Source organism: Corvus hawaiiensis, chromosome 3, assembly GCF_020740725.1.
Source record: "Corvus hawaiiensis isolate bCorHaw1 chromosome 3, bCorHaw1.pri.cur, whole genome shotgun sequence".
In the NCBI taxonomy this organism is placed as follows: domain Eukaryota; kingdom Metazoa; phylum Chordata; class Aves; order Passeriformes; family Corvidae; genus Corvus; species Corvus hawaiiensis.
In genome coordinates this window covers 31,507,792-31,533,861 of record NC_063215.1, presented here as the reverse complement: position 1 = coordinate 31,533,861, position 26,070 = coordinate 31,507,792, and the positions used below count along the sequence as shown (strand labels likewise).

The window sequence follows — 26,070 nt, the reverse complement described above, 5'->3', positions numbered from 1 at the left end:
ATGATGAGTCACAGACAAAATATGAGTAAAAAGAGGTAAGCCTTACAAAGTTATGATTCATCCCATGAGTGCTCTTGAATCATTAATAAAAGCATATATCAAGTTCAAATACTGCACTAGTAAATTTAGATACAAAAAACATGCTTTAAAATGGTGAAAAATTCCTGAACAAGAGAAAAGTTAATAAAGACACATTATACAAACTTGAAACCACATTGAGTTTCACTTGTGATGCCTACCTCTGTAATGGCACATTTGGTAAACGTGAACGGGGCCTGCCCTGATCGTCGCCACGGTGAGGAGACACAGAACGTGAACGATGATGTGTTGTTGTTCTTTGCTGTTCTGGCACAGTTAGCGTTGTGGATTTACTTTCTCTAGTACTAGACCTATAACCTACTGGCAAGAGGGTAACAAAAGGCAATTAGAGAATAAAGGTCTGGGTTTAGAAATAATTCAGATGGCCAGACTTCCAGGAGCACATATCTAAATGCTTACGCAACTTTCAGTTCATCATTCAGCTGTTGTACATCCCGATGTATCATGCAGGATAAATTACTAGCATTACCTTTAAATGCCTACATGTAGAGAGACTGAAAAAATTAGACTCTTTAAGGTACTGGAAGATGTGGAGCAGTTTTCTTACTTACTTGGGGAGGAGTATTCTGGGTATTTTCTGTATGTAAAAAAATATTTGAAAGGAATCTAAACAGTTTAGAATCTCAACAGAGTAGGTTTACCTCATCCAAAAAATGGAGAAACCAGGCCTGCATAAAACAGCACAGACTCACACAGGGCTGCTCATATACAGAGCATCTTTCTGCTCTTGTTTCAGTTAAACACAAAGATGTTCTCCTACTGAACTTAGCCAAAGCCACCTACTTAAAAAAACTACTACGATTTAGAGTATATTGTACTGAATAATGGATGTCGCATACCTTGCAGAATATTTTTGCAAAATACTATGACTAAGCAGCAAAATTTCTCATAGTATTCTTATATAGGATTAAAAAAAATCAGTAGAATGCTAGTACATGTTCAATATTTCATTATTTTTGTGCCTTTTTCTATGTAGCACACTCTTTGACTTGTTATACATTTTGACTCCCATCCTAAAACAGACAATGAAGCTCAGTAAGATAACAGCTTTCAAAAGGTATCTGTTATCTTTCCAAAAGAGCCTAAAGAGATCTGCTCAGACTTCATTTCGAGACATTTAAATTGGATTACAAGAACCCCTTTACAGAAAATCCCTTAATGATATAGAAAGTCATCCCTTAAATCATCCCTTAATCACTTCACAAATTCTTGTTTCAGTGTCAAAATAATAATTTTGCTTCTTCTCTGAATTTGTCTAGCATTAAAGTTACTGTAATGTGTGATTTTGTTCAGCTAAAAAAACAGCCTATATCAGAAATCTTCTTTTCATGCAGGAAAAGACTGTGATTTTGTCACCCAGTTGTCAATTGGAGAAATTAAATAAATTAAATAAATTGCACTTCTTATGGATCTCACTACATGGTTTTAACTGTGGGAGTTTTTCATATTTTATATAATTTGTATAATTCTAGTTCTTCTCTGGTCTTCTACCAACTTACAAACAGGCCCTCTTCTAAAAGTGTGGCCTGTATACAGTCTGTACCAGGCTTGATCATGTATTCAATGACATTTAATAACCTCTTTAGCTGCAAGTCTGAACCCTGACCACAAACATCAAAGAAGCATTCACAGTTTTTTCCCAAAATGTGTAAGAGTTTACCAATGTATCCTAATGGCCTCTAAAAGCTGACAACATGCATGAAAGTATTTACTGGGGTTTATCAACTTTTCAACAAAGTAGGACTCCAGTGTCCCACAGGTTTTGATACGTTGTGATGCTGGAGTATCTAACCTGCCAAAAAAGTGTTTCAGAGTTCTGTAATAAAATTATAAAGAAACAGGAGGATCTCCCTGATCTCAGGACAAGAATTGGGTGCAAATTTTGAAGCAAAGGAGGGACTCCCTCAGGACTTCAGTGGAGGTTCATGAACCAGGATCACTGCAGAAAATGTCTAGGTTTTTTGTTAGAGGAAGAAAATATATGATGAAAGTTGGATGTGTTCCCTTTCCCAGGATAATTAAATATAAGCTGTATTTGCAAAAAGATATTTTATTTTCCAAACAAGCTTGTGTTAGAAAAAATCCTGTCATCTCTATCAGAAGGAAGAGCACTTTTACATTTATTACACTAAAACCAAAGAAATCCTAAACTTCTTTCCATCCTTTAGGCCTTGTACTGAAATACATACAATTTAAGTATTAAAAAAAAATATGAATTTAAATTTAAAATATATTTCTAGAGCATTTCTAGTCCGCCTAAAAAAATTCATGTAGGATTATCCTGTAAACTCAAAAATCTAGTATAGAAAGATGATTTTATGGATTTTTTTTTCATAGACAAGCTATCTAGGAAACAATACCTGAAACTTATGCAGTGTGTGTACACAAAGCTTACAGAATAGACAGAGCAGTAGTAATTCATACTTATCCTAAGTATTAATTCAAGAGTTGTCAAACTGGTCAAATCACACCCATACTTTCACAGTGACCATGACAGTGACAGCAACAGTAACATTTCCTCATATCCTCAAATACAAAGGCTCTGTGCTCTTCAGGGTGAGCAGAGAAAAATTTTGCATGGACCAGCATGATAGCAGCAACCAAGCTGATGGTAGTTTATGCAGAAGTTTCTCAGTTGCTCATGGGAAACTGTCAGGTGTGACAGGAAATGAATGCAGGATGGATGATGAAAATGGTTCTAGCAAACATTTGATATCAGAATTATATTATTTTTTCTTAAAGACAATACTGACAACAACAAGGTATTATACTGATGGCACCCTGCTTCTACAGGAGGAAGGTAAATACAATGCAACCATTTATACAGGTTACATGTGACAGAAAAATGAACTGCTCTGAAGAGTTACCTATAGCATAAGCAATGCTGCTTGTTAAAAATACCAGTGGAGATATTGCCAAGTGTATATCAGGGCTTTTTTTGGTTTTCTTTTTAATTAAGAAAGTTACTGAAGCTTTGGTTAAACAGATTGGTCTCAAAACATGTTCAGGTTTCATTAAAACCTTCACTGACCCTTCTGGAGTACTGGGCTGCCCAGTACAGTACAGACACAGAGTGACTGGTTTAAGAATAGCTCAGGATCACAAACATCCTTAAGAGACTTGAGCATCTCTCATATACACAGAGGTTGAGAGACTTAAAATAGTATTTTCTTCATGTAAACAGATGTCAGCCTACCACAAAAACCCTGCCAAAATCATTTTTGTTAAATCTGAGCTTCAAATTAAAGTTACTTTCAGCTGTTGATATAAACTTTTATGAACATATCTATGAGCTGATTATACAAAAGATATGTATATCGCTGCAAGGTACTACTAATAAATGAAGAGGGTACAATTACATGAAAGATAAGATACATTAGTGATATGACAAGGTAAAAATACTTTTCTTAAAATATTTTGGAATTTATTAAAGTACCATGATTTTTGATGTAACGATCTTTACCTCCATTGACAAGCAGTGATTCTTTGCAGCTGCTGAAAATTCCAGGAAAACAGTTTTCTTTGTTATTACTAAACTCTAATACTGCATTTGCCTTAGCAATTGGTAAAAAATTTGAAACTATAGTTTTAAGGATTTCCAATATTAGTTAAATTAGCAAAACTATTTTCCTTCATTTTTTAAGCTTTTATGCAGATGAAGTGAAATTTTGCACTTCCACATTTTGCAGTTATGTGTTTATTTATTAGAAAATGAGCAGTAACCTTTGTGAAAATCTTGAGCTATTAAGGGGCAAAATAACTTCATCTTTTCCTCAGTATTTCAGGAAAAACAGAAGATTAGTAACTTTCAGGAAGATTCTGCCTGATTAACCTGATCTCCTTCTACTACAAGGTCACCCTCTTAGTGGATAAGAGAAAGGCTGGGTATGTTGTCTACCTTACATTATTAAAATCTTTTACACTGTTTCCCCAGGATTCTCCTGGAGAAGCTGGCAGCCTACGGCTCAGACAAGTCTTTAAAGGGAAATATTTTCTTATGCGTCAAATGTTGTAAACTCAATTTTGATATTCTTTCTTCTCTTGAGAATGAGTATCTTAAACCTAGACTAATCTGGTTGAAGCCAATAAAGGCTATTCCAAAATGGTGCATCACCATACTACATTACGGGGAAATACAGATATTTTCTGTTCCTTCCCATATGCACACTGTGCAAGAGTATGTGTGGGAAATATGAACCAGACAAGAGCTGGGGTGCACTCTGGTAAGGACCACAATATTGAAGGGCAGGAGGAGTGCAGAGGTAAAGGCCCTGCAGAACACCAAGGAACTTGCATGGAACTTAGTTTTGACAGAGGAGCCTGTTTTATGGAGAAGATACTGCACTATTCATTCAGCGCAAATGAAGGGAGTAGCCCAAAGTCTTAATAATTTAGCAGTGTGGGAAGTTAGGAAAGTTGGACAGGAGGGTAGAAAGGTATATATATGAACTTGATCTCCAGTCACATTAGTGATTCTGTGCCTAAGGTTCTCAAAGAATCCAACAGACATTGGGACTGGAAACCTTTTCCAGGTCTTAGTGCAAAACGCATTTCCATACACTGTCTTTGCTTTCACAGATTTGTGGCTGATGAATCAAATTTTCTTTGTCCCTGTGTGCCTAAAGTTTAACTTCTTTTAAGAATTCAGGTTGCATATGCAAAAAACCCCCACACACTTATATGTATATCCACTTCACACAGGAATCACAAACAGATGAACTCCACTTAGAATTGCCAAACAAATGTGTCCATGAAACTCAAAATGGACAAATTTGTGCTTGGTTGGGTGAACTAGTAGAATGTTTCTGATTAGGTGGACTTCAGAAGGATTTTCCTCACTATGCCCTTCAATTTTTAACTTACAGACTCTCAGATCATTGCAAATCCAGTTATAAAGATTAAATCCTCCTATTTTCTACAGTGACCTCAGAGAAAGTTTGGATCTGTGCATTCATCAAAGGCACACCAGAGCATGAAGTCCAAAGAAATTTCAATAAGAATCAGTTACTCAAATGCTGTCCCCGTGAACAAAGTCCAATACATTCAACTGAACCATTTTGAATGCTTCCTGTTAGGTGGAAAATTATTTCTTTCAAAAGGATGCATGGAAGGACTGGCAGCTGAAAAAAAGCCGCAGTTCTTAATAGAACATACTGCAACTTTAAATGTAAGTAAGTCTACAAAGACATACCAGTATCTACATTGTTAACTACAAAAAAAACCCCAAAAAACAAAAAAAAAAAGAAAACACCCATGAAAAATATTTAGAACCTATTATTTATATTTTAAATGCTCACTCTCTCTCCTAATGTAAAAACATCAAATATCATAACCAGGCATACATGAATGAATTTCTCTCTTAGCAACTGAGGTGCAAAGCATATAAAGTAAGAAAAGAACCCAATCAGCATCAAAGGAAGGAGAATTTTTCTCAGTTAACATCAAGATGATACTGCGTTAATAAAATTAGTGATTTACTGTTATAGAATAATATAAAAATTGTTATTATCACAAATTATTTATAAATAACAATAAATTGTGAGATTATTTTAAACACAGATCATGAAGATAAAAAAAGCTTCCTGAATCCCTCCATGATGTAATTCAGTGGTTTTCATCACGAAGATCCACAGAAAAACTGATTTAGTGCTTGCAATGACATAGTGACTCTTCAGTTAGCTTGGGACAATTGGGAAACATATTTATCTAACTTGTGGCAACAGTCAACTCGAACTAGAAGAATGCAGTATCCAAGATAATCCTCAAGATTTTCAGTATGTAGGAATGCCTAACTAAAAGTCAAACCATGACAGTCTCTACAAGCATATATTTATGAACATTTAGGGTAATGATAGCTCATGAAGGCTTATGAAAACTATAAAAGATACAGCCATGCAACATGCATCTTAATCTATAGCCATGCATTCTCAATAGAGTCCATGGGAGACTGCATTATAGCTAAGTTTCAAGTGAGAAACAAAATAATAAAAAAATGCTTTCAATAAAACCTGAAATCTTAACTATTTTAAAATGTGGGAGGTCTTTTAAATTTAATTTGGATTTTAAATAATGCTTGAAGCATTACAGAGTAGAAAATTGACCAATTTGAACCAACCAGTGGTTCACATATGAAGAATGATATGCAAAATAAATATAAATGAATGACTAGTAGAATCTTTTAATTTACCAGGTATGGGACAGGTACCATGGAAAACTCAAGAAAACTGTTTTTTCCACAATGCACTCTCCAAAAACAGTATCCTCAATATTCCAAAATGCTATAAAGAAAAAAAAAAAAAAAAACAACCAAAAAAGAAGAAAAAGAAAGCAGGACCATGCTGTTCATCCACGCACCTGGAGGAACAACTCCAATAGCATCATCAACATCAAAATCTGAGATGTCACTATCACTGATTGGCCGAGATCCTGCACAACAGCAAGGTAAACAAATACCTAAACATCTGGTCATGTTATAAAATGAAAGAATATGATCATTTAACATAATAATGAAACCAAAAAGATGATTTTAAGTCAAAACAATAGAGAAGGAGAACTCAACTGCAGTTACTAATTGATACTTTAGAAGACAGGTGAGCCAATTTAACATCTTACAGCTGCTGCAGCCTCCTTTCCCTTTCTCTTCCCCTCAAGTCCTCAGTAATCCTCTACTAGAATAGTTTATCTCCCTAAGCCTCCAAAAGCGAAACTCAAGTAAAGAAAAAAACCACTTTTGTGCTATTTCAGTGAATATGCTGAATCAGCTTGCTGAACAGGAAAGGAGATGAGGCAGCATATGGTGAGAGAGAGGAAGAGGAAACAGCACTGCCAGCTTTTAGAAAAGCTCAAATATCTCAGGAAAACTAACCTTTAATTTGCTCTCTATATACATATCCTCCGTTTGGGCATCTATGCAGCAATTACAGCAGTATCACATATTTATAGCTCATTCCTGAATGTGCACCAATTTCCTACCCACTGACTGTACTGAATGACTTCCATGTTTTAGAAAAATCAGAAAAATAGCTTGAAAATGTATTTTAAAATAATCCCCTGTATCTTTCATATTTCTAAGTAAATCTTAATTTAAATGAACAGAGAAGCCACAGTGTTGAAGTACCTCCTTCTTTTAATGTGCCTCATACAAACCTGAAATCAGACTCACTGAAACAACTGTACCTCCCTAATACATGAATACAATTTCTCTTTCCTACATTTTAATGAGCATATTGGAGGTTGACACTAACTTTATGATGAAAAGTGCTTTTAAGCCTTGTAAGTCTTTAAGGACTTCTTTTTTAAAAATAAAATACTTTTAATTTTTTTTAAAGTATCCCATAATTATAAACTTCATCTTTCCATTTAAAAGGAAATTTATGCAAAGAAATCTTTGAACAATTTAGTTTTGCTATTGAAAGCCAAATCAATTCCAGCAGGTTTCACATACTTGAAAGTTATACATCACAGGTGTAAGGCTGACATGTCATAATGTCATAATTTAAATCAACTTTCTGCCACAAATTTTCATTATTTTTAGACTATGAAATAGTATCTTTTTATTTTATTAGGAATTTAAATACCATTACACCATATCCAGCATTTCTGATTTAAAATTTAAGAGACCTTAAGGGAATTTTGACCTACTTTGTAATTTTTTGCTAGTGCTTTCTCCACCATGAACATGTCTTCTTGGCATGAATGGTGATGGCTGAGGCAGAGGTAGTGAAGATTCATCATGTGTCTGTAGCTTATACCAATGTGGTTCATCATCTAAAAGTGCTGTCTCCAGCTCTATAAGAATCTAGCAGAAAAATCATCAGGTTTCAATTTTACTTGGAAGGCACACACAGAAACATATATACAAAATATATATGCATATGTATTCAAAACCAAACAATGAACTCAGAAGAAATGTGATTGTATGCATCACCTCTCCAAGAAATTCACTCTCTTCTTCTTGTACTCTTGGCTGATCCCATACAGTAATTTCAAGCATTCGTTCTCTAAAATCTCTACGATGTACATGTGAGTAGAGAAAAGTTTGATTCCATTTTGGCTCTAGACTTTTCTTTACTGTTTTGGTCCTTCTTTTACTTTTATCACTGAAACATAAATATTTTTTGTAAATTATTCTTAGAGATAAATCAGAAAATACCATGTATTCATCAGGGCTTAACTGTTTTCATTCTCTCTTAGGCAATACTGCCTAAATGAAAAAAGCATTTTCTGCAAAGTGATCACATTCTTACATAAGACCACAAAGTTAAATTGATACTGATTTGCATGATTCAAGTGCAATTTTTTGTTATAATTAATCTAGCTATACAAAACTATAAAAAGGAGTTCTTAATAAGCATTCAATAAAAGTTGATTCAATACATGGTAAATTAAAACATAATTTTCTCAACTGGAATAGTGTTACCTTCGGTCAGGAAGAAAATACATTTTTACATAGGGATTTCTGGGGCGTCCATCTACTCTTGGTGGCAAATCTGTTGCCTGTAGAACATTTACTATTAACTGATGTCCCACTTTGTCATACCAGAGTTTAACCTACGGGAATCAAGTTACCAGAAAACATTACTGAAAACGAAGAAACAGAATTTTCAGACTGCATCAAAAATAACCACAATGTAAAAGTAACCACTGATTTTCTTCCCAGAGACAATGAGATATATTGCATTTCAAATCCCTTAATATTTAATTAGGTTAGCTGGAAAAGATGATGGTATATACCAAAGACTTATATTTATCACAGCTGAATAAAATTATGGTGCCTGATTATACTTACATTGTTTACTGTACTCACTGCATAATCTTGGATCTGTAAGTGCACTTAAACCAGCATGTCTTAGCTCTGCACCTTAAAAGCTACATTAAATAGGAAGCTCTGACTGCATCTAATTTCAAAGCATAGTTGAAATCTATCTACTCAGATTTATAACCCTTTCAAAAGTTTTTATGAAAACAGTAATATACAGCTACATCATTTCTTAAGGGAATCATAATATTAGGAAATTTTTAAGCCTGCTGTATACTTATGAATTAATATGATCAATATAAAGAATATAAGAATGTAGAAAAAGTAGTCTAAGTACTTACAGTATATTTAATAAGCAGGACTTCAATTAGTATTACAAGAAAGTTCCAAGATGTATCTAAATTAAAATGCATTACTAAACAGTGTAATGCTTAACAAATACACAGCTCTTTAAATTCTCCCATAAAGAAAATAGGGATACTATGCTTGTTATCTGCAGATTACCGGACATGTACAGCAAAGCCACTATTTTCAATGCAGAAGCTACAAAATGACAAGTTTCAAGGCACTTTAACGGGCTTTTCTCAACGTAAATTCCTGCACTCCTGGGTGTATTAAAACAACAATTTCTAACGTCTGCTATTATTACAGTGATGGCTTTTTAGTGCATACAGAGGGTGTCAAAAAACTCTTGAAACATGTTAATTTTTACCAACAGTGAACATTTCTCTTGACCTCCCAACAGACCTTGGAAATGTGCAGGGCTGAGGGACCAGCACTTCACAGATTTCCATTAAGAACTCAAGAAAAACAAAATATGCTCACAGAAAGCTGCCCTGGTAGGACCTGAGGTGCATCCCGTAGGGCTCCAGGGCTAGTCGGAGATATAACAGAAATAGAAGGCCTTTCCATCTTCTGAGATTCAAAAGAACTTGAACCTAAAACCGCATGAGAAACACATGAACTTACCATCCAAAATATGGGTAACTTACGAACTGCTTTTTCTTTGAATTGTATAAAGCTGATGTAGAAAGCATAGTGAAAAGAGTGCTTGTTTACCCCTACATCCCAGATTAAATCTGTCATTTTTTGGTTCATTTGAAACAGCATATAAAAAAATTGTTCTTCAAACATCATTGACAAATCATAGCAAGTGTTTTAAATAAAATACTGTTCTCTGACCGAATTACACATCTCCCTTCCCACGAAAACTACTCTCATTCTAAAATCCTAAGTCTTTGATGAATAAACCACATCTGTTGTATGGATTATACTCCTGGTAGCCTCTGAAACTTTAATAGGAAGACAGGCAGGACATGCATCTCACATGGAGGATATTTCAGCAACTGCTGGACATCATCAGATCTCCACCAGAGAAAAAGAGCCCTCACCAATGATATGAGCTTGTGACAAGTGAACACACCTTCCCTGTCCCAAGGAAGGTTTCTAGTTGTATGTCAGGAAAGGCTCAGATGGAACAGGACTAGGAGCCATGGCCCTCAAATACTCTGGCTGAAAACTTTCAAATGGCATAGTTAAAAAGAACACCAGTCTTTTGAAGTATGATGCATAAAAAATTCACCTAACCAAGGTTTTCTTGGTAAAAAAAAAGAGAAACAAGAACTCTGGACTTACTCTGGATGGTGCAGGAGGTGAAGTCCTGACACCGTTTTTAACTTTGGCAGTCCCTTACACCTGTTTTCTCTCTTATGTTAAGGGACGTAAATGATTATTTTGGTACTAACAACACAAGATATAGAATAAAAAAATATAGAATTCTGCTAACACTTGAAATCTTTATATGCTTAATAACATCCATATTGCTTCAAATTTAACACACATGACCAAAACCCATTGAATTTTGTCATCCAAAAACCTCAGAGCCAAAGTGATTTCCACAGATCATCTTTTAGAAATTTCATAGCTGAAATAATTGTGCTGGGTACAAGATCATGCTTAAAGAAAGAAACAAGGTGTGTACTCACTAGACTCTAATGGGGGGTGGGAAGTCTCGGGAATCCGTGGTATATCACTAAAATGTGAATACATAGTAATTAGAAACAACAGAGACAAACTTCGGCTGTGACAAATACATTGCTGGGACAGTTTTTTAGAAACATGGATCTGTTTCTGTTCTAACAGGTTACAAGGAAGAAAGAGGAAATATTTAAAGACATACTTTCCACTAGCATTCATGAAAATCTTACCAAGGCAAACTACCTTCAGGTTAAGGAACTAGCAGGTATAACAATATGAGCACTACAATGTTAACATTGTGGATGGATTACATGATACTTTTACAACCACAACAATAAAGAAAGAGAGCTTTTAGGAAGAGAAAGGTGGCAAAAGGAAGTACAGCTATGGTTGTTCAACTATTTTTTGGAGGAACAAAAATCAAAAAATAAGACAAAAATTAACTCACTAGTAATTTTTATATAAACGTCTCAAGGAGTTCAGAGAATGAAACTGATGAAAATGTCTTACAATGATAAGAAAGGAAAATAAAGAGCATTAGCAATGTTAAATGAACAAGAGAATAATGCATTTCTCCAAAGGATAAAAGAAAATCAAACCATATAACAATTGGGTATGGACATTTTTCAACACATACATATCCAACACATATACAGATATAAGCAAGAAAACTGCTTAAGTCCACACACATCTATCAGCATTTTCCCACCACCAAATTTACTCTTCCATCAAAATCTGGATGATGCTAGTTCCTGGCTCTTTCTATTTTCAGCCATCATTGAAAATACATTACAAGGGCAAGAAACACCTCGTATTGTACAAATCTTAACAAAGCAGCAGAGCAGGGAAAGGGAAAGGGAAACAAAAGTCTTCAGTGAATTACTTGAATGTATTTTCATCCACACAGACTAATCCAAAATTGGAACTGCAGTAACATTTCTGAAGAACATTTACAAGATTTTAAGTCTATAGTTGAGAATTTTAAAGGTATTCAGACATTGTCTGCTCAGCGAAACACAGAAATCTTTCTGACTTGGAAGTCAATAAAACTAAGACTCCTAGGTATATAAAAGTCACTTATGAAAAAGAAACAGACACTTATATCAGAAAAGGAATGCAACAGTGCCCAATCACTGATCCTTAAGTTCACTTTTCATGTCCTGCAATTTAAACTTATGGTGCCTGTGTTTTAAAATAGACTATTTCAGCTGTGTGTTAATGGCTCAAACCAGCTTAAACCTCACATCACTAAACAAGAATGTACCTCTCCTTGTCTTGACTTCATGAGAAAAGAATAATGTGGTTTTCTCAAACACATGGAATTATAACTGAGTTAGTCATTCTTGACATGGCACAGTACTACTTTACAAACATATGAACAGATTAACCGCCTGTTGCTCAGCGGGGCTGCTGTGCAGACTTCTTTCTCTTAACGCATTTTCTCTTTTTCCAGGTCAGACTTTCCAGGGCATTCCTCATCAGTCTGAAGGATTTACTTACCATAATCAAACAGATTTTTCTGTTCAATCCAATGTTTAGTTTGCAATATTTTCTTGTGCTAGAATATGAACACTCTCATCTGAAGTATAGCACTGTTTGTAATAACATCACTTTTAGGATATCTAAATGAAGGTTCACATGTGCAAGGAGTGTTTCAACATGGAAAGTGCCACCTACAGTCTCAGGTTGTATAATCCTGGTGTGCTTAAAGAAAGACACTAAAACTAATTCTGTTTGGATTTTTTTTCTTGTATTGCCAAAAATACAGTAGAAAAAAAAAGGCTAAAAATAAACTTCAAATATTAATTACACATATAAGCACTTAATAACTGATTCACATTTATGCTAAGGCACTGTCACTCTATTACGACCAATGCAGAAAAATTTAATAATAAATCAACATGAGAAACAGATCCACACAGTTTACAAGAGGATTAAAGGCTGGCATTTTAATTAGAGAATGAACATTCTAAAAGGAAACTATAATCTAAAACCTTTTATGTAAGAAAACTAGTCATATCTAGTCTGCTTTTAATTTTGCACTGCAGAAAATATTGACATATGATTTACAAAAAAGCTCTCTAGAAGAAATAACAGCTCATGACTTAAAATATTCAAAATTAGACTAGTCAAAGAAAAACAAAGTGAAAAGTTGCAAAACTGCTTATCTAATACAGTAACAAAATTTTACTCCCCTTTTGGAGCAATATGAACTTGAGAAAAGTAGTGTCAGACACACATCCAGTAAAGAGCTACCAACTTCAAACTTTGTCTTTCTATCTCTACCTTGGAAGACAAAGGTACTTTGTGGTCTTACATGATATTACATATGATTATGTTGTGTCTGATCCTTCCACACCTCAATGAATACATAAGCTAGACCAAACTCTACCTTAGGTTGAAACTACTCTGTGCAGATATATGGTCTGTGAGAATCACTATTTTGCACAGGAACAGCTATAATTTCCCTGAGGGATATAGTCAAGAGGTTGATCACTGAAGACAAAACAAATTCAAATGTGGTTGTAACCTACACCTTTTAGCTTGTTCTGGAACAGATGCATCATCTTCTATACCCCACAGAGTTTCTAAAGAGTTTCTGAGTACCTCTCCCCGGTGCTCATCCTGCTATTTTCAAAACCATTCCTTCCCATCAGACCCTGCAGATCAATCTGCAGTTTGCACTAATTACATTACTTGGGCAGCTCTCTGGAGTTCAGCACTGCCTGGTTTATGATGGAGGTTCAATCTCCTTGCCAGGACCTAGAGCACAGTACCAGTCCCTGCACAGAGGAACTGAATCATATCAGAAAAACAACGGCTTTGGCAGCATTATCTGTGGAAATCTCAGCAAAGATAGCTAGCATCTGACAAAGAAAACAGAGACAAATGAAAAAACATTTGTTTTACCTGCACTATCCCACAGAGCACACAAGAGATGGTGAGCTAGTTACCATGCCACGTTTCTTCTCCAGAAAGCATACTGCCAGAGGATTTTCTGTGGTGTCCTATGTTAATCACCTCTCACATTGTATGCATATTCATAGGTAATTCTTCCCCTCATATTGAGATAGCCAACCCATTAATTTTACTTTTTATATGTTCCTTATCCACCTTGTGTTGCAGCCATTAGAATTAGTGTCAATTAGTTTCTATGGAGTTTCCACGGTACTAGTGCGGTTATACTGTTTATTATTATTATGCCTTTAGCTGCTAATAGTGTTATGTGCTTCACATTTTTCTCTAATAAACATCCTAAATTATCCATTACTTAAAATTACATTTGCTGGTAGACACAGAAATCCAAATTTACAAGATTGAGCAAATTGTTTAGACCACAATTTTGTAACTGGCAGTCTAATTTGTGGGCAGTCTAATTTGTGGACTTACAGTCCTTCCATTATTCACTTAAGGCAAACCATGTCATATTTGGGCTTTTTAGACCTAATATGCTAGGAATTTTTAAATCAAGACCATTAAAAGTGCTGGTACATTATCTGCATTATTAATACTGAGAGATGAAAACACTTAAATTATGCAGATGAAATACCATTTTCAGGCCTTTCGGGAACTTATTCCCTCACAGGAATTTTAGTTGTAATGGATTATCACTTAATGCTGTATCAAGCAACTTCAATTTTGCTTAGTCAGCACCTAAAGCACCCACCAAACTTTGCCATACTAGATTTGCTGGATGGGATGAAATTAAATTCCCTGTCATGAATTTGAAACTATCATACAGTTTGGAAAACAAGACAGAGTGAAGCTATGGACAAAATCAAAGTAATCTGTTAATGTAAGCAAACCATCTTCCATTATGCAACACAATTTAGATATATCATAATTATTAAGAAAAAAGAAAAAAAAAGGAAAAAGAAAATCATGTGCAGCATGCTCTTTCTTTTGATAACTACTACCAGGATTTCCTCTGTTGTACAATGTCTGAAACTTTTGGTTATTTTCAGATGACAGACAGGTAAATACCAATCTGATATAAAGCAACTGAACTTTGACTCATTACTGCAGGATAAAAGGGAACGGTCTTTAAATTCCAAAGTTCTATGCTCTAGAGATATTTATTTGTTCTCATAAAATCCCTAAAAAACAAGCAAAAGAAAAGAAATTTTTAAAAATCTATTGAGACATAACTCTACAAGAATAATGCTGTTCTATTTTGTAAAAATCTCCATGCCAAGACTCCATTTACCTCAAAATAAAAGCAAAACCTGATGTGCTCTATTTCTGCCTATGTATTGAAAAAATATGCACGGGTCATCCAAAGCAAAACTTTACATTTTATTGGTACTACTTCTGGGTGCACTATTCTAGTGTAAAATCCACTGCTCAGATTCAGGAACATTCTTTGACTTTGAACACACTTCAAAAAAAGGGTGGTATTTTCTCAGTTTTTCTTCAGGAATGTGTCACTGGAACGCAGTTACCTTGTACTTAACTTCTCTAAACTAATAGATTTATCAAATTTGTAAACTAAAAGAATATATTTGGTTTAATACTGAAGTTATCTTAGAAGTTAAGGGCACACAACATTTGTAATTATATTGACAGCAATAAATATATCTAAAGTCCATTGTTTAAAATGCTAATCTAGCACTTTCCTCTTACATCAGTTGTACAGTTGTACAAATCCATTTCTGTGTTTCTTCACCTGAGATGTGAGTCCAAGTCGTGCTTGGTATCAATATATTTCTTTTTTGCTGATTTAAATATAAACACTAGACTTCCAAAAATCTCCTTAAGGCATGCTATTCTCAATAACAAAGACGTACGACTGAATTTGCAATTTTCTTTTAAGAATATCTCTTAATCTATCTGACTAAAAAATGCAAAATAAAGCTTCTACTCCCCCACAGTCTTCATCGGATGGTAATTTTAGGTTTTAACAGCCACCATTATTGCATCAAACTTTCATTTTCCATTAAGAGGTCAAAGTGATAGGTGGAATTACCTATTAATGTCAATTTTATTTAAGTACTTTTAATAGAGATTGCCATTAAAAAGGCAAAACTTATTTGCAAAATATAGCTACACTCACATAGTACAGACAAAATCAATAATCACAATGTAAAAGAGGAATATTTTAGTCAGAAAGAAAACAAATAGATTTTTGTTTCTAAAACTGAAAAAGTATCATATTTCAGACAAGCTAAAATTATAAGATGAAAATAGCAAATTCAAAAGAATCACTTTTATTGTTAATCATGTGGCTCTGTTTCGTAAGATAAATGTGAATTTACAATAAATTATTCATATTCAGTGCTGTATGACTTAGCTCAAAACATTCCTGGTATCACTAAAACTACTATGAATAATGCAGGGCCAATCTCCCTAATTTTATCAATTTGAACAGATTTTATTTTCTTTATAAGGTTTATTTGGGAAATTGAGAATACAAGAATTGTTGTCACAAAACCCCAAACCTGGGTTCATAATAAATAAAAATAGTTATAAACATAACACATTAATGCTAATTTTTGAATAAACTTTTTGCTTCCACATTTGACTTCAATAACCATCATTTAAGGCTAAATAGAGTCTTTTTAATTACAAGTTTTGTGTTTCCTTTTTTAGCTCTTTAAAGAAGGCCTGTTTAAAATCCTATTAGCATTGATTTATTAGAGTCCTGCAATGCTTCCCTCCACTCATGGAGACCTTTATAAGTTATTCTGATCTAGTAGGCTGAAAGCATGAAAACCAGAAGTTTCTCATGCACAGGTATACCTAATCCACCAATTTCCCTTTGCTGCTTGGCAAAAACCTTTACAGTACTTTGACCACACAGAAAACAACACTTATACATATACGTCACTGCAAAGGCACAAGATTGTAAATGGTAGAGAAGAAAATTGACTATACAGAATGTCAATAATAGAAAGTGAATCGTATCCCTTTATTAAGCAATAAAAAATAATTAACTCACAAACAGTCCCTTTAAAATTCCCATTAGCAGAAATAATAGCTATGCTTAAGAAGCAAGTCTTTAGCCTTACCCAATAGGCCTTGAAACAATAATTTCAACTTGAGGTTCTGATTTTGATTCTAAAATAATGTTGTAAACTTCTTCATTTGTAGCTCCAGGCAAGGGTTTACCATTCCATTCTAGAACTTCATCCCCTTGAATTTAAAGAGAAGTTTATCTCACTTTCATATTCTTTTACAAGCAATGAAATTTGTATTATCAAGTAACATAAAAATTATTTTAAATCATGAAAGAGCTGTACTGAAACCTTCAGACACTTCCTGCCAAGCTGCTTTCTAGCTGGTTGGCTCCCAGTGCTTACTCTTGCACAGGGATGTTCTGTTCCTCATGCAAGATTTCGTATTTGCCATTACTAAAATGTATGAAGTTTGTGCAATTACTCAAAGTGTTATCAACTACCCAAATTTTGGACATTTTTTGTAAGGATAAAAGTGGTTTTTGCTAAAAGCAAGGACTCATCCATGCCTTTTTAGTGTGTTCTAGTCCCATACAACAAGATGAACAGACTTTCACTCATTGGAAACGAGCAAAACAATGGATTTTTTCTGGGAAATAATTTTGGTTCTAAAACTACTTTTAGAAATTAAAAATAGCTTTCATTAAAAAGCCTCAAACAAACCTTGACCAGAAATAGAAAATTAGGATTTCAGCCCAAATAGTTTAAGATCAGTGGAGACAAATTTATTTTCTGTAATTATATAATCTGCGTTTTAAATCTATAAACAACTATAATAGCTGGTGCTATCAACCCCATGTGTATTGACTTGATAAGAAAGAAAAAATTAAAAATGCCAAAAAACCTAGAATATTGTTAGAGACTCATCATGCTTTCTACTTCTTTATTACTATCTGCTTCACACAATTATCCTAAAGCCATACACATTGGCTTTGGAGCTTCTGGGTTCTTATGGCACTACCTAGGTACTCTGATTTGCTAAGACAACACTTGGAAAGTAGTTGCTTAGAGCTATGGTAAAATATAAACCATTAAGAAGTGACTTTGAAAACCAAATGCTGTGCATAATTCTCACTTCATTTAGAGTCTTGGAAAGTGCCATTAGCACAGCCATTCATTTGTAAGTGCAATATATACATCTAATAGAAATTACATATTTAGGACCAGTTTTTGGGCTTGTTTTCCATTTTCATTTGTAACAGTTAACACTAAAAGGAACACTAATAAAATCCACTGTGTATGCAGTGTATCATCGTTTAGTGATGTGAATTTTGTTTGCCACCATCTGTTTTAAAAAAAATGTTTGCATTGCTTCTGTAGAGTGTAATAAGTAGCTCCTGATCTATGAAACTAAAATTTACCAGTGAGACTCAGTCCTGACACCAGAATTCCTCAGGAGTGTCTTTTGTTTTGCTCATATATCCAAGCAATTGGGGTTCATAATAAACTAGAAACATAGGCAACCATGGCATTTCATAATAACATTATTGTTCTGTACTTAAAAAATATTACCATATCCCATGACAAATGTTGATATAAATTAAAGGCTGCATTCAATAGGCCATTACTAGAAGACAATATATTTTATATGCAACTGATTGATTTACCTGCTCTGAGATGCCCCACCACATCAGCCAAGCTACCTTTCTTCACTTTGGTAATGAAGGCACCGAGTCGTCCTAATTCTGTCATTTTTCCTCCAACAACCTGGTTAATCACAAATTTGTGAGTCTCCAAGCCACAAACCAGACATTGCATTGAACACAAATATAATGACTAACCAGTTTTCACATAATTTTTAAAATTACACCTGAAATGTGCATAGACAAATCTATTGTCGATTTGGGTTTTAGAGAGGCTTAAAGACAAAAAGAAGTAAAGCTGACACAGAATGATTAAAACTGATATTCCTTTTACTGTGTTTGACTAATCCACCTTATGCAGTTTGGTAAGTATCTACATTTGTTGCAGAAAGAACAATTTTTAATAAATAACCTGGCAAATGCACTTTTTACAAATAATTGTCTGTCATGTACTCAAATTTAAATTGCAAGTGCACATCAGTTCAAGTGTATGAAATCGCGAAATGCAGTTGGTACATCAACTGAAAACTCAGCAAATACACTACTATTAAATATGGGCAGCAAGTTCACAGGAATGTTGATACTGCTAAAACACAGGCACTCTCATCCAAGAACATGACAGGACAAACCAGCAACCTCTGGCTTTTGTTAAACAGAACTGAACAGATCTGTTTTTGAAGATGACTCCATGCTACAGAGATCAGGAACATCAGGAAAAAAACCAAGCTCCCTCAAGAGACCAGATTTTAAATAAAATACAAAGAAAATGTAGTCTTTCTGACTTACTACTCCCTTTAACTATCTTACTCTCTCCAGTCAGGTGAGGGATTTGGGGGGTTTTTTTGTTGGTCAGGAACACCGTGGAGTTTTATAATAAAATGGAACAGTAGAATGATGGTTCATTAGGGATTAGTGTGCCATTAGTTGCAATCACAATAGATAGCAGGAGCTTTAATATCAAAAAAAGGTCCAAAAGCCTATCTGCCAACAATATCATCACATGATAATGTGTAAAATTTATCAGTGAGAGCCTTAGCTTGTATTACGTACAACTGAAACTTGAAAAATCAAAGAGAAAGTCTACAACTCTACAACCTACATTTCCTACTAGGACCAACCTTTTTTTCGCACATATTCAAACAGAATTGTTTGCTGGCAGCAAAGATCAGCTTTGTGCTATAGACTACTAAACATTTAGAAGAGTGAAGCTATTTTCATCTTTTGTATTACCATGCCACACTATCTCACTTCAAGGTGGGAATATTTCAGATTTTGCATTGCTTCTGTTCTCAGTGGAGAAGGAAGGACACCCAAATTAAATTCTCTCAGTCATCTTTGTTGCTCCATAGATTTAAAAACATACACGGAGAGGGAAATGCTTGAAGTGGTCCACCGTATTCCCCGCTAGCTTCAGAAACTGCACTCTCTCTCTTTTCAGTGTTCTGGCAATTTAGACACATGAACCTAAAAGTCTGCTACAAATGTAAATTAGGGATTTAAATCAATTGGACAGTGTTGCCAATATCTCAATTTCAGGGTGCTGGATGAACTAGTATTACATTTAATATAACCTCTACTATGATTTAAGAGGGGTTTTTTCAAGTTTTTGTGTAAATATTTAGTTTCTTCCTACAAAATTTCTGTTTTCAAATGGCTGTGTGGCTTTTGAACACTAACCTTGTGAGCATTTGCATCCAGATGACATTTAAGTATGTGGATTATAAGATGAATTACTTGACTAAATTGCAAACAGTAGAGCTAGAAAAGGCAGTACTCCATTAGTGTATTGCCATGTGCAGTATATATCTTGCAGACAGTCAAAACAGTTCAGCCCCTTTGTCATGGATGACTGAAGACTGTATAGAAGGAGTAAATGTATTTATAGTCATAATTTATCTGTATAACTTTCAAAATTTACTAAAAGAGAGGAATACATTTTTTTGTCAAAAGACCATGTGATTGGAGAGTCCTCTGATTTAATGCATTGGACCTCTATGTCTAAGGTCAGTGGAACTTCCTTTCATTTAGAACATAAATCATGTAATACTTACTTTTAGCCCTAGCAATGCACCTGATTCTTTAGGCATGGTTGTTCTCTTGTTAAGAATAACACGCCCAATTAAGCGATCTCCCTCTTTGGAAGGCTGCCACGTTACAGGATGCTGTTGAAAAACAAGCATTGGAATTAAAGAAGTGTGGCCATCTCCCAGTATTTAGATGCACATGTATAAACCAATAAAATTACTGTATCATCATGTCACAGTAGACACAAACATCCTTCAGATGTGTTGCATATTGCACCTGAGCTTTCTATTATTGTAGCTGTTGGACCCTGGCTACATTAAACATTTAGGCCTCTTGTAAGAGCATCTCAGCATTAAGTCTACAGATAGAATTACAATACATTTCAAACTTCAATACAATTAAACATTTTAAACACACCTTAGGTAATAAAATTAAATACTTACTTTTAAATTACACAACTCTGAAAAGTGCATTCAGAAGTTCTGTTCTTTAGAATAATACCTGTTATGCAGGCCTATCATATGAGGGTTCATTATATAACAAAATCAAAATTATACTTTTCAACTCCAAGTCTTAAAAAAAAATCACTAATCTTTCCCAGAGCAGCATCACACAAGTGCTTTTTTTTGTGGTTCATAGTGAAATTAAGTGTCACGTCTATAAAGGAATTAAATTCAAGTTAAGATTCACTCAATTTTACAAATATGCATTTTGATAAAACTTTCTGATTTCCATTTCCATGGTCCTCTAAAAGAAATTTTTAATGATGTGTGTAGAACATTTTTTACAGCCAAATATCTATTCTGAACTGAAATAATTAGCAAACATTTTAACTCATACTTATGAACCTCTATTTTTCTATTTCTTACCGAACTAATAGGGGACGTCTCCCTGCTGTGCCACGTGGCAGGATCCAGCCAGTAATAATCCAAGTCACCTGGAAGAATATGAATAGAAAGAAATGTGTAATCTCTCAAACAGAGAAAGATGTATGAATGATTACTTCTGCATGCATGAATTTTAAAGTGCAATAGTTAGATGAAGCAAATGCAAAACCTTTATTATGGTTCAAATCAATATCTCAATTTTAAAACAATGTAGCATATTAATATAAAAATGAAATCACTAAAATAATGCGTTTATTTGGACCTCTGCTTTTTCATGAATTGCACCTTAGAATTGGTTGTGCGCACTATTTTTACCTTTGCCCAGTCCAAGAATGGACCCCAAAGCATCACATTCACAGCCCTCCTCCTCCCCACCATCTCCATAATAAACACACAGGACTATAGCTAATGATGACATGAGAGGGAATACTCCACAAAATAAGCACTTAGCTACAGTTAAGGACAGAACAGTCAACCACGCTCTAGAATCTGCAAAGATCAATGCTGGGACAACAGGTACTGTACAGATGGAGAGGCACAGGAGCTGGTAACAGAGTACCAGAGAGAACAGCCACACAAATACAGCAAATAGTACCAACAGCAGGTACAAGGCTGCAATCTTCTCTTTCACTTGGGACAAACTTATATGCTGTGTACATCAAGATTAAGCCCATGAATTACAGTGGTCTGGAAGCCATCAGCCTATCAGGACAAGGAGGGCACTTTAGGCAATACATCTTCAATATCTTACTTTATAAAACAGATCTCTACAATACTATTGTTAGATGCCTGTGTTCTAGTAAGAGTAGTGATCTAATAGAAGCCCAAACAAAGCATGCAAGGGAAAAAAAGATACCTTTACAGGAAGAAATTCTTTTTTATTCTTTCTCTACAAATATTTAGATGTCGAATATGAAATACAAGTTGTACCATTCTCTATAACTCATAAAATCTTCAATAGCTTACCATCTACGTGATCATATGCACAAGTTTATTTTTAAACAGCATATTACTATCATATGCATAACCACATGAGGCAGTTTGCGGTTTCATTAGCTACTGCAGTTCTGCAAGTTTGGAAAACACATTAAATCACACTAAAGATCTTTCAGTTTTATTTTTAGCATCCTTCCTTGTGCCTTTATAAACTTCAGAATTACAACAAGAACAACAAGCCCACAAATTCCACTGACACCTGCAGTGCTGGCAATCAGCTCAAATCTATGGTACAGAGCTCTCCAACTTTCAGTAATGGACCCAACAGTAACACCAAAATCAACTTTCTGCTGTGTGGGCTGACCTGCCACCAACAAAACACAACACACTTCATCTTCTTTCACAGCTATTTAATGCTCAGCAATAGAGAACTGTTCAGGAGGGAATAACTGTCAGTTCCAGCATGCAGACGAATGTATCCAAGTGCTCAAAAACATTTCTGCTCATCTCCACTGTTCCCTGCCTTCTTTTCCTGTCTTCCTTCCTAGATTCAGCTTCTTGGCCCCAATTTCCTTGCTGGTCTTCCACCTGGTTACTGCATATCCATGACCATTTAATTCGTGCCCCTAGCATGCTTCTCCAAGCTCCTGCTGTAGCAAGATCCTCTCATACATCTTCTGTCTTGGCTAACCTGCTGATTTTCCTATTCTCACCATCTGCCTACCCTTTGCTGCCTTTTCTTCCCTGACCATGTTTTTCTGTTGTCCATCTTCTGTCTACTTCTGCTTCTGGCTTTGGTGTCCTTTCTTAAGGTTCTGTATTTTAATCCCTCCTTAGCCTCAAATCTTTTGATACTAAGCTACATTCCTGCACCCTCCTTCCCACACCTAAACCTTTAGGTGTCTGTGCCTTTCCCCCCTTCTGTCTGTCCCATGCTTTGCTAAATTCCAAGCCATCGGCTACATCCACAGCAGTTGGCCACGACACCAATTTTCTCACCCTCTGCTCTCAGAAGCTGAGGGCAAGAACTGCACTGCAAATGCAGCTCTACTGAGCTGGAACACTAATGATATGCTCAGAAGCTGTAAAGGTAGCTATCAAATCAAACATCTTGACTGAAAGTCACTGAAAGTGGTAAGTCTACAATTTGGTGAATATTTTAAAAGCCCAAAAATGCATGAATTGGGGAGAGAAAAGCACACATTCTTTAAAAAGGACTTAATTTTGAAATTCACATTAAAATTCAGTATGAATTTTAACAGACCACTGGCACACAAACTTCTGGGAGAATTTACAGCTATAAAAGAAGTTACACAATGGAAAATATCAGTTAATCTATTCATAAACACTCATCAAGTAGAACACAAAAGTTAAGACACAAATGAAGACACTCCCCAAATGAGTTTAAAAAATACTTCATGCTAGCAACACTGACACTAGGGACATCTGCAGTTCAGTACTCTGTTGTACCTTTAAAAATAATTTCTCCTTGATCATCCTATGCCACTGCTGCTTCTTTGCCTAATGCCTATTTATGCCATTCTTGCACTGCCATACCCCCAAACTCTCTATTTGTTTAATTGCACAAAATAGCTTCACTGCATTAGCATCATAGAGATCCAGGCATAAGTAAAAACCATGCAAAAACTTACTAAGAGCACAGCTTCAAAATTTCAGATTTGCTCAAAAAAAACCCCACTGATGTATTTCTAAAACATATTATTAAAAATGCATCTGCAGTTTTAATGTATGAATTCCTTAGGATCAACTGAGTGAAACAGAGTATGTATTTGCAAAACCTTTTTTCCTAAGGGAATAATTGAAAAGTTGTATCCTGACAGCAATGAAGTGCTTTTCCTATTAACATGCTTCTGCTCAATTACTTTACTCTTGGATGCACATGAATACAATAATAAATTACAAGACACAAATGTGTCGAGCTTTTTCCATGAGAAGTCTTTTGCAGCCTTCAATCAAAATCCAAGATGGGCAGTAAAACTCTTAATAAATTCTTATTGGTTTTGTATCCACAATATGTATGCTTTCAAAATAAAGGGAAAGCTAAACTCATACCACCAAAAATCCATTTTCTCAAAAATACTGTGTCTTCAGCAGCACTATCCATACAAAAAGCTAATGCTCGGTACTGTGATTTCAAGTGAGATCCTGAAGAGCTGAGAAGTGCTGGAAACAACAGCCTTGTCTCTCTTGCGAAGCCAAAACAAGCACAAAATATGAGAGGGCCTGTTATTGTGTCATGCTGATTTCCAAAGAGTCTTGAATACTGGAGATAAAATACCCCGAGATATTTTCCCAAATGCATCCAGACAGTATTCAGAGACTACTGAAATTCTGCAAAGAATGTGCTTCAGTGATTTGCTCAAATCCACGTGCACTGGATTTGCAGCAGTTACTTAAGACAAGTATCAGAATTTAATGGTAAGAGTCAGTCAGTCCATGTTAGGCACTTAACTGACGCATTAGCATACAGCTGCTAATTCATACAGCAGTTCTATCAGTTAACTAAGAAACTTAGACAAATATTTTTCAGAGGCTACATCTAAAATTCCTCTGCAAACTGAATAGTCAGACTACGTCTCTCTAATTAATCCATAGAATCACAGAATGGTTTGGGTTGGAAGGGACCTTAGAGATCATTTAGTTCCAACCACACCTTCCACTAGACCAGGTTGCTCCAAGCCCTATCCAAACTGGCTTTGAACACTGCCAGAGATGAGACATCCACAACCTCTCTGGGCAACCTGTTCCAGCACCTCACCACATTCACAGTCAAGAAGTTACTCCTAGTATCTTATCTAGTTTGACACCTCCTGTGTCCTATCACTATAATCTCTTGTAAAAAGTCCTTCTGCAGGTTTTTTGTAGTCCTCCTTTAGGTAGTAAAGAGCTACTAGAAGGTCTCACCAGAGCCTTCTCCAGTATGAACAACCCCAACTCTCTCAGCCTGTCTTCACAGGAGAAATGCTTCCATCCTCTGACCATCTTCACAACCTTTCTCTGGACTCACTCCAGCAGGTCCACGTCCTTCACATGTTGGGATCCCAGACCTGGATGCAGCACTCCATGTGATGTCTCACCACAGTGGAGCAGAGGGGCAGAATCACCTTCCTCAACCTGCTGGCCACACTGCTTTTGAGGCAGCCCAGGATGTATTTGGCTTTCTGGGCTACAAGGTGCCAGCTCGTGTTGAGCTTTTCATCCACAAACACCTCCCAAGTTCTCCTCAGGGCTGCTCTCAATCCATTCTCCACCCAGTCTGCACTTGGGGTCCCTTGATCAAATCCACGTCTCCCCAGTTTAGAGGCAAGGATGCCATATGGGACAGCATCAAACTCTTTGCGCAAGTCCAGCTGATGTCACTCTTCCTTTACGCTGTAACCTCATTGTAGAAGGTAACCAAATTTGTCAGGCATTATTTGCCTTTAGTGAAGCCATGTTGGCTGCCACCAATCACCTGTCACCCTTATTTTCCATGTGCCTTAGCACAGTTTCCAGGATCATCTGCTCTATGAGCTTGCTGGGCACAAAGATCAGACTGACTGGCCTGTAGTTCCCAACATCTCCCTTTTTTCTCTTTTTAAAAATGAGGGTTATGTTTCCACTTCTCCAGGCAGTGGGAACCTTACCAGACTGTCACAACTTCACAAATACGATGGATAGTGGCTTAGCCACTTCATCTACCAGTTTCCTCAGAAGTGGCAGATGCATCTCATCAGGCCCCATGGACTTGTTCACCTCCATGTTCCTTAGATGGTCTCAAACCTGATCTGCTGCAGCAGGCAGCTTCTCGTTCTCCCAATTCCTGCCTTTGCCTCTGGCAGCCTGGGCAG

At 35.6% G+C, this 26,070-nt stretch overlaps 1 protein-coding gene across 27 annotated transcripts in view; it reads right to left on the bottom strand.

Moving 5' to 3' along the window:
• The window catches only part of RIMS1 (regulating synaptic membrane exocytosis 1), a 319,206-nt gene that overhangs the window by 112,598 nt on the left and 180,538 nt on the right, over positions 1–26,070 (bottom strand). For 13 of the 27 annotated variants that reach the window (XM_048299532.1, XM_048299536.1, XM_048299534.1 and 10 more), the window contains 11 exons: positions 21,266–21,333; positions 20,423–20,533; positions 18,396–18,495; positions 16,843–16,966; positions 10,843–10,889; positions 9,683–9,795; positions 8,519–8,649; positions 8,027–8,198; positions 7,741–7,897; positions 6,454–6,525; positions 240–399 (listed from right to left, as the gene is read on the bottom strand). In XM_048299532.1, the coding sequence (XP_048155489.1) occupies positions 240–399; positions 6,454–6,525; positions 7,741–7,897; positions 8,027–8,198; positions 8,519–8,649; positions 9,683–9,795; positions 10,843–10,889; positions 16,843–16,966; positions 18,396–18,495; positions 20,423–20,533; positions 21,266–21,333 (1,255 nt within the window). Of the gene's footprint in view, positions 1–239; positions 400–6,453; positions 6,526–7,740; positions 7,898–8,026; positions 8,199–8,518; positions 8,650–9,682; positions 9,796–10,842; positions 10,890–11,282; positions 11,340–16,842; positions 16,967–18,395; positions 18,496–20,422; positions 20,534–21,265; positions 21,334–26,070 lie in introns of all 27 variants that reach the window. The other 14 variants (XM_048299533.1, XM_048299537.1, XM_048299548.1 and 11 more) reach the window with 2 other exon arrangements.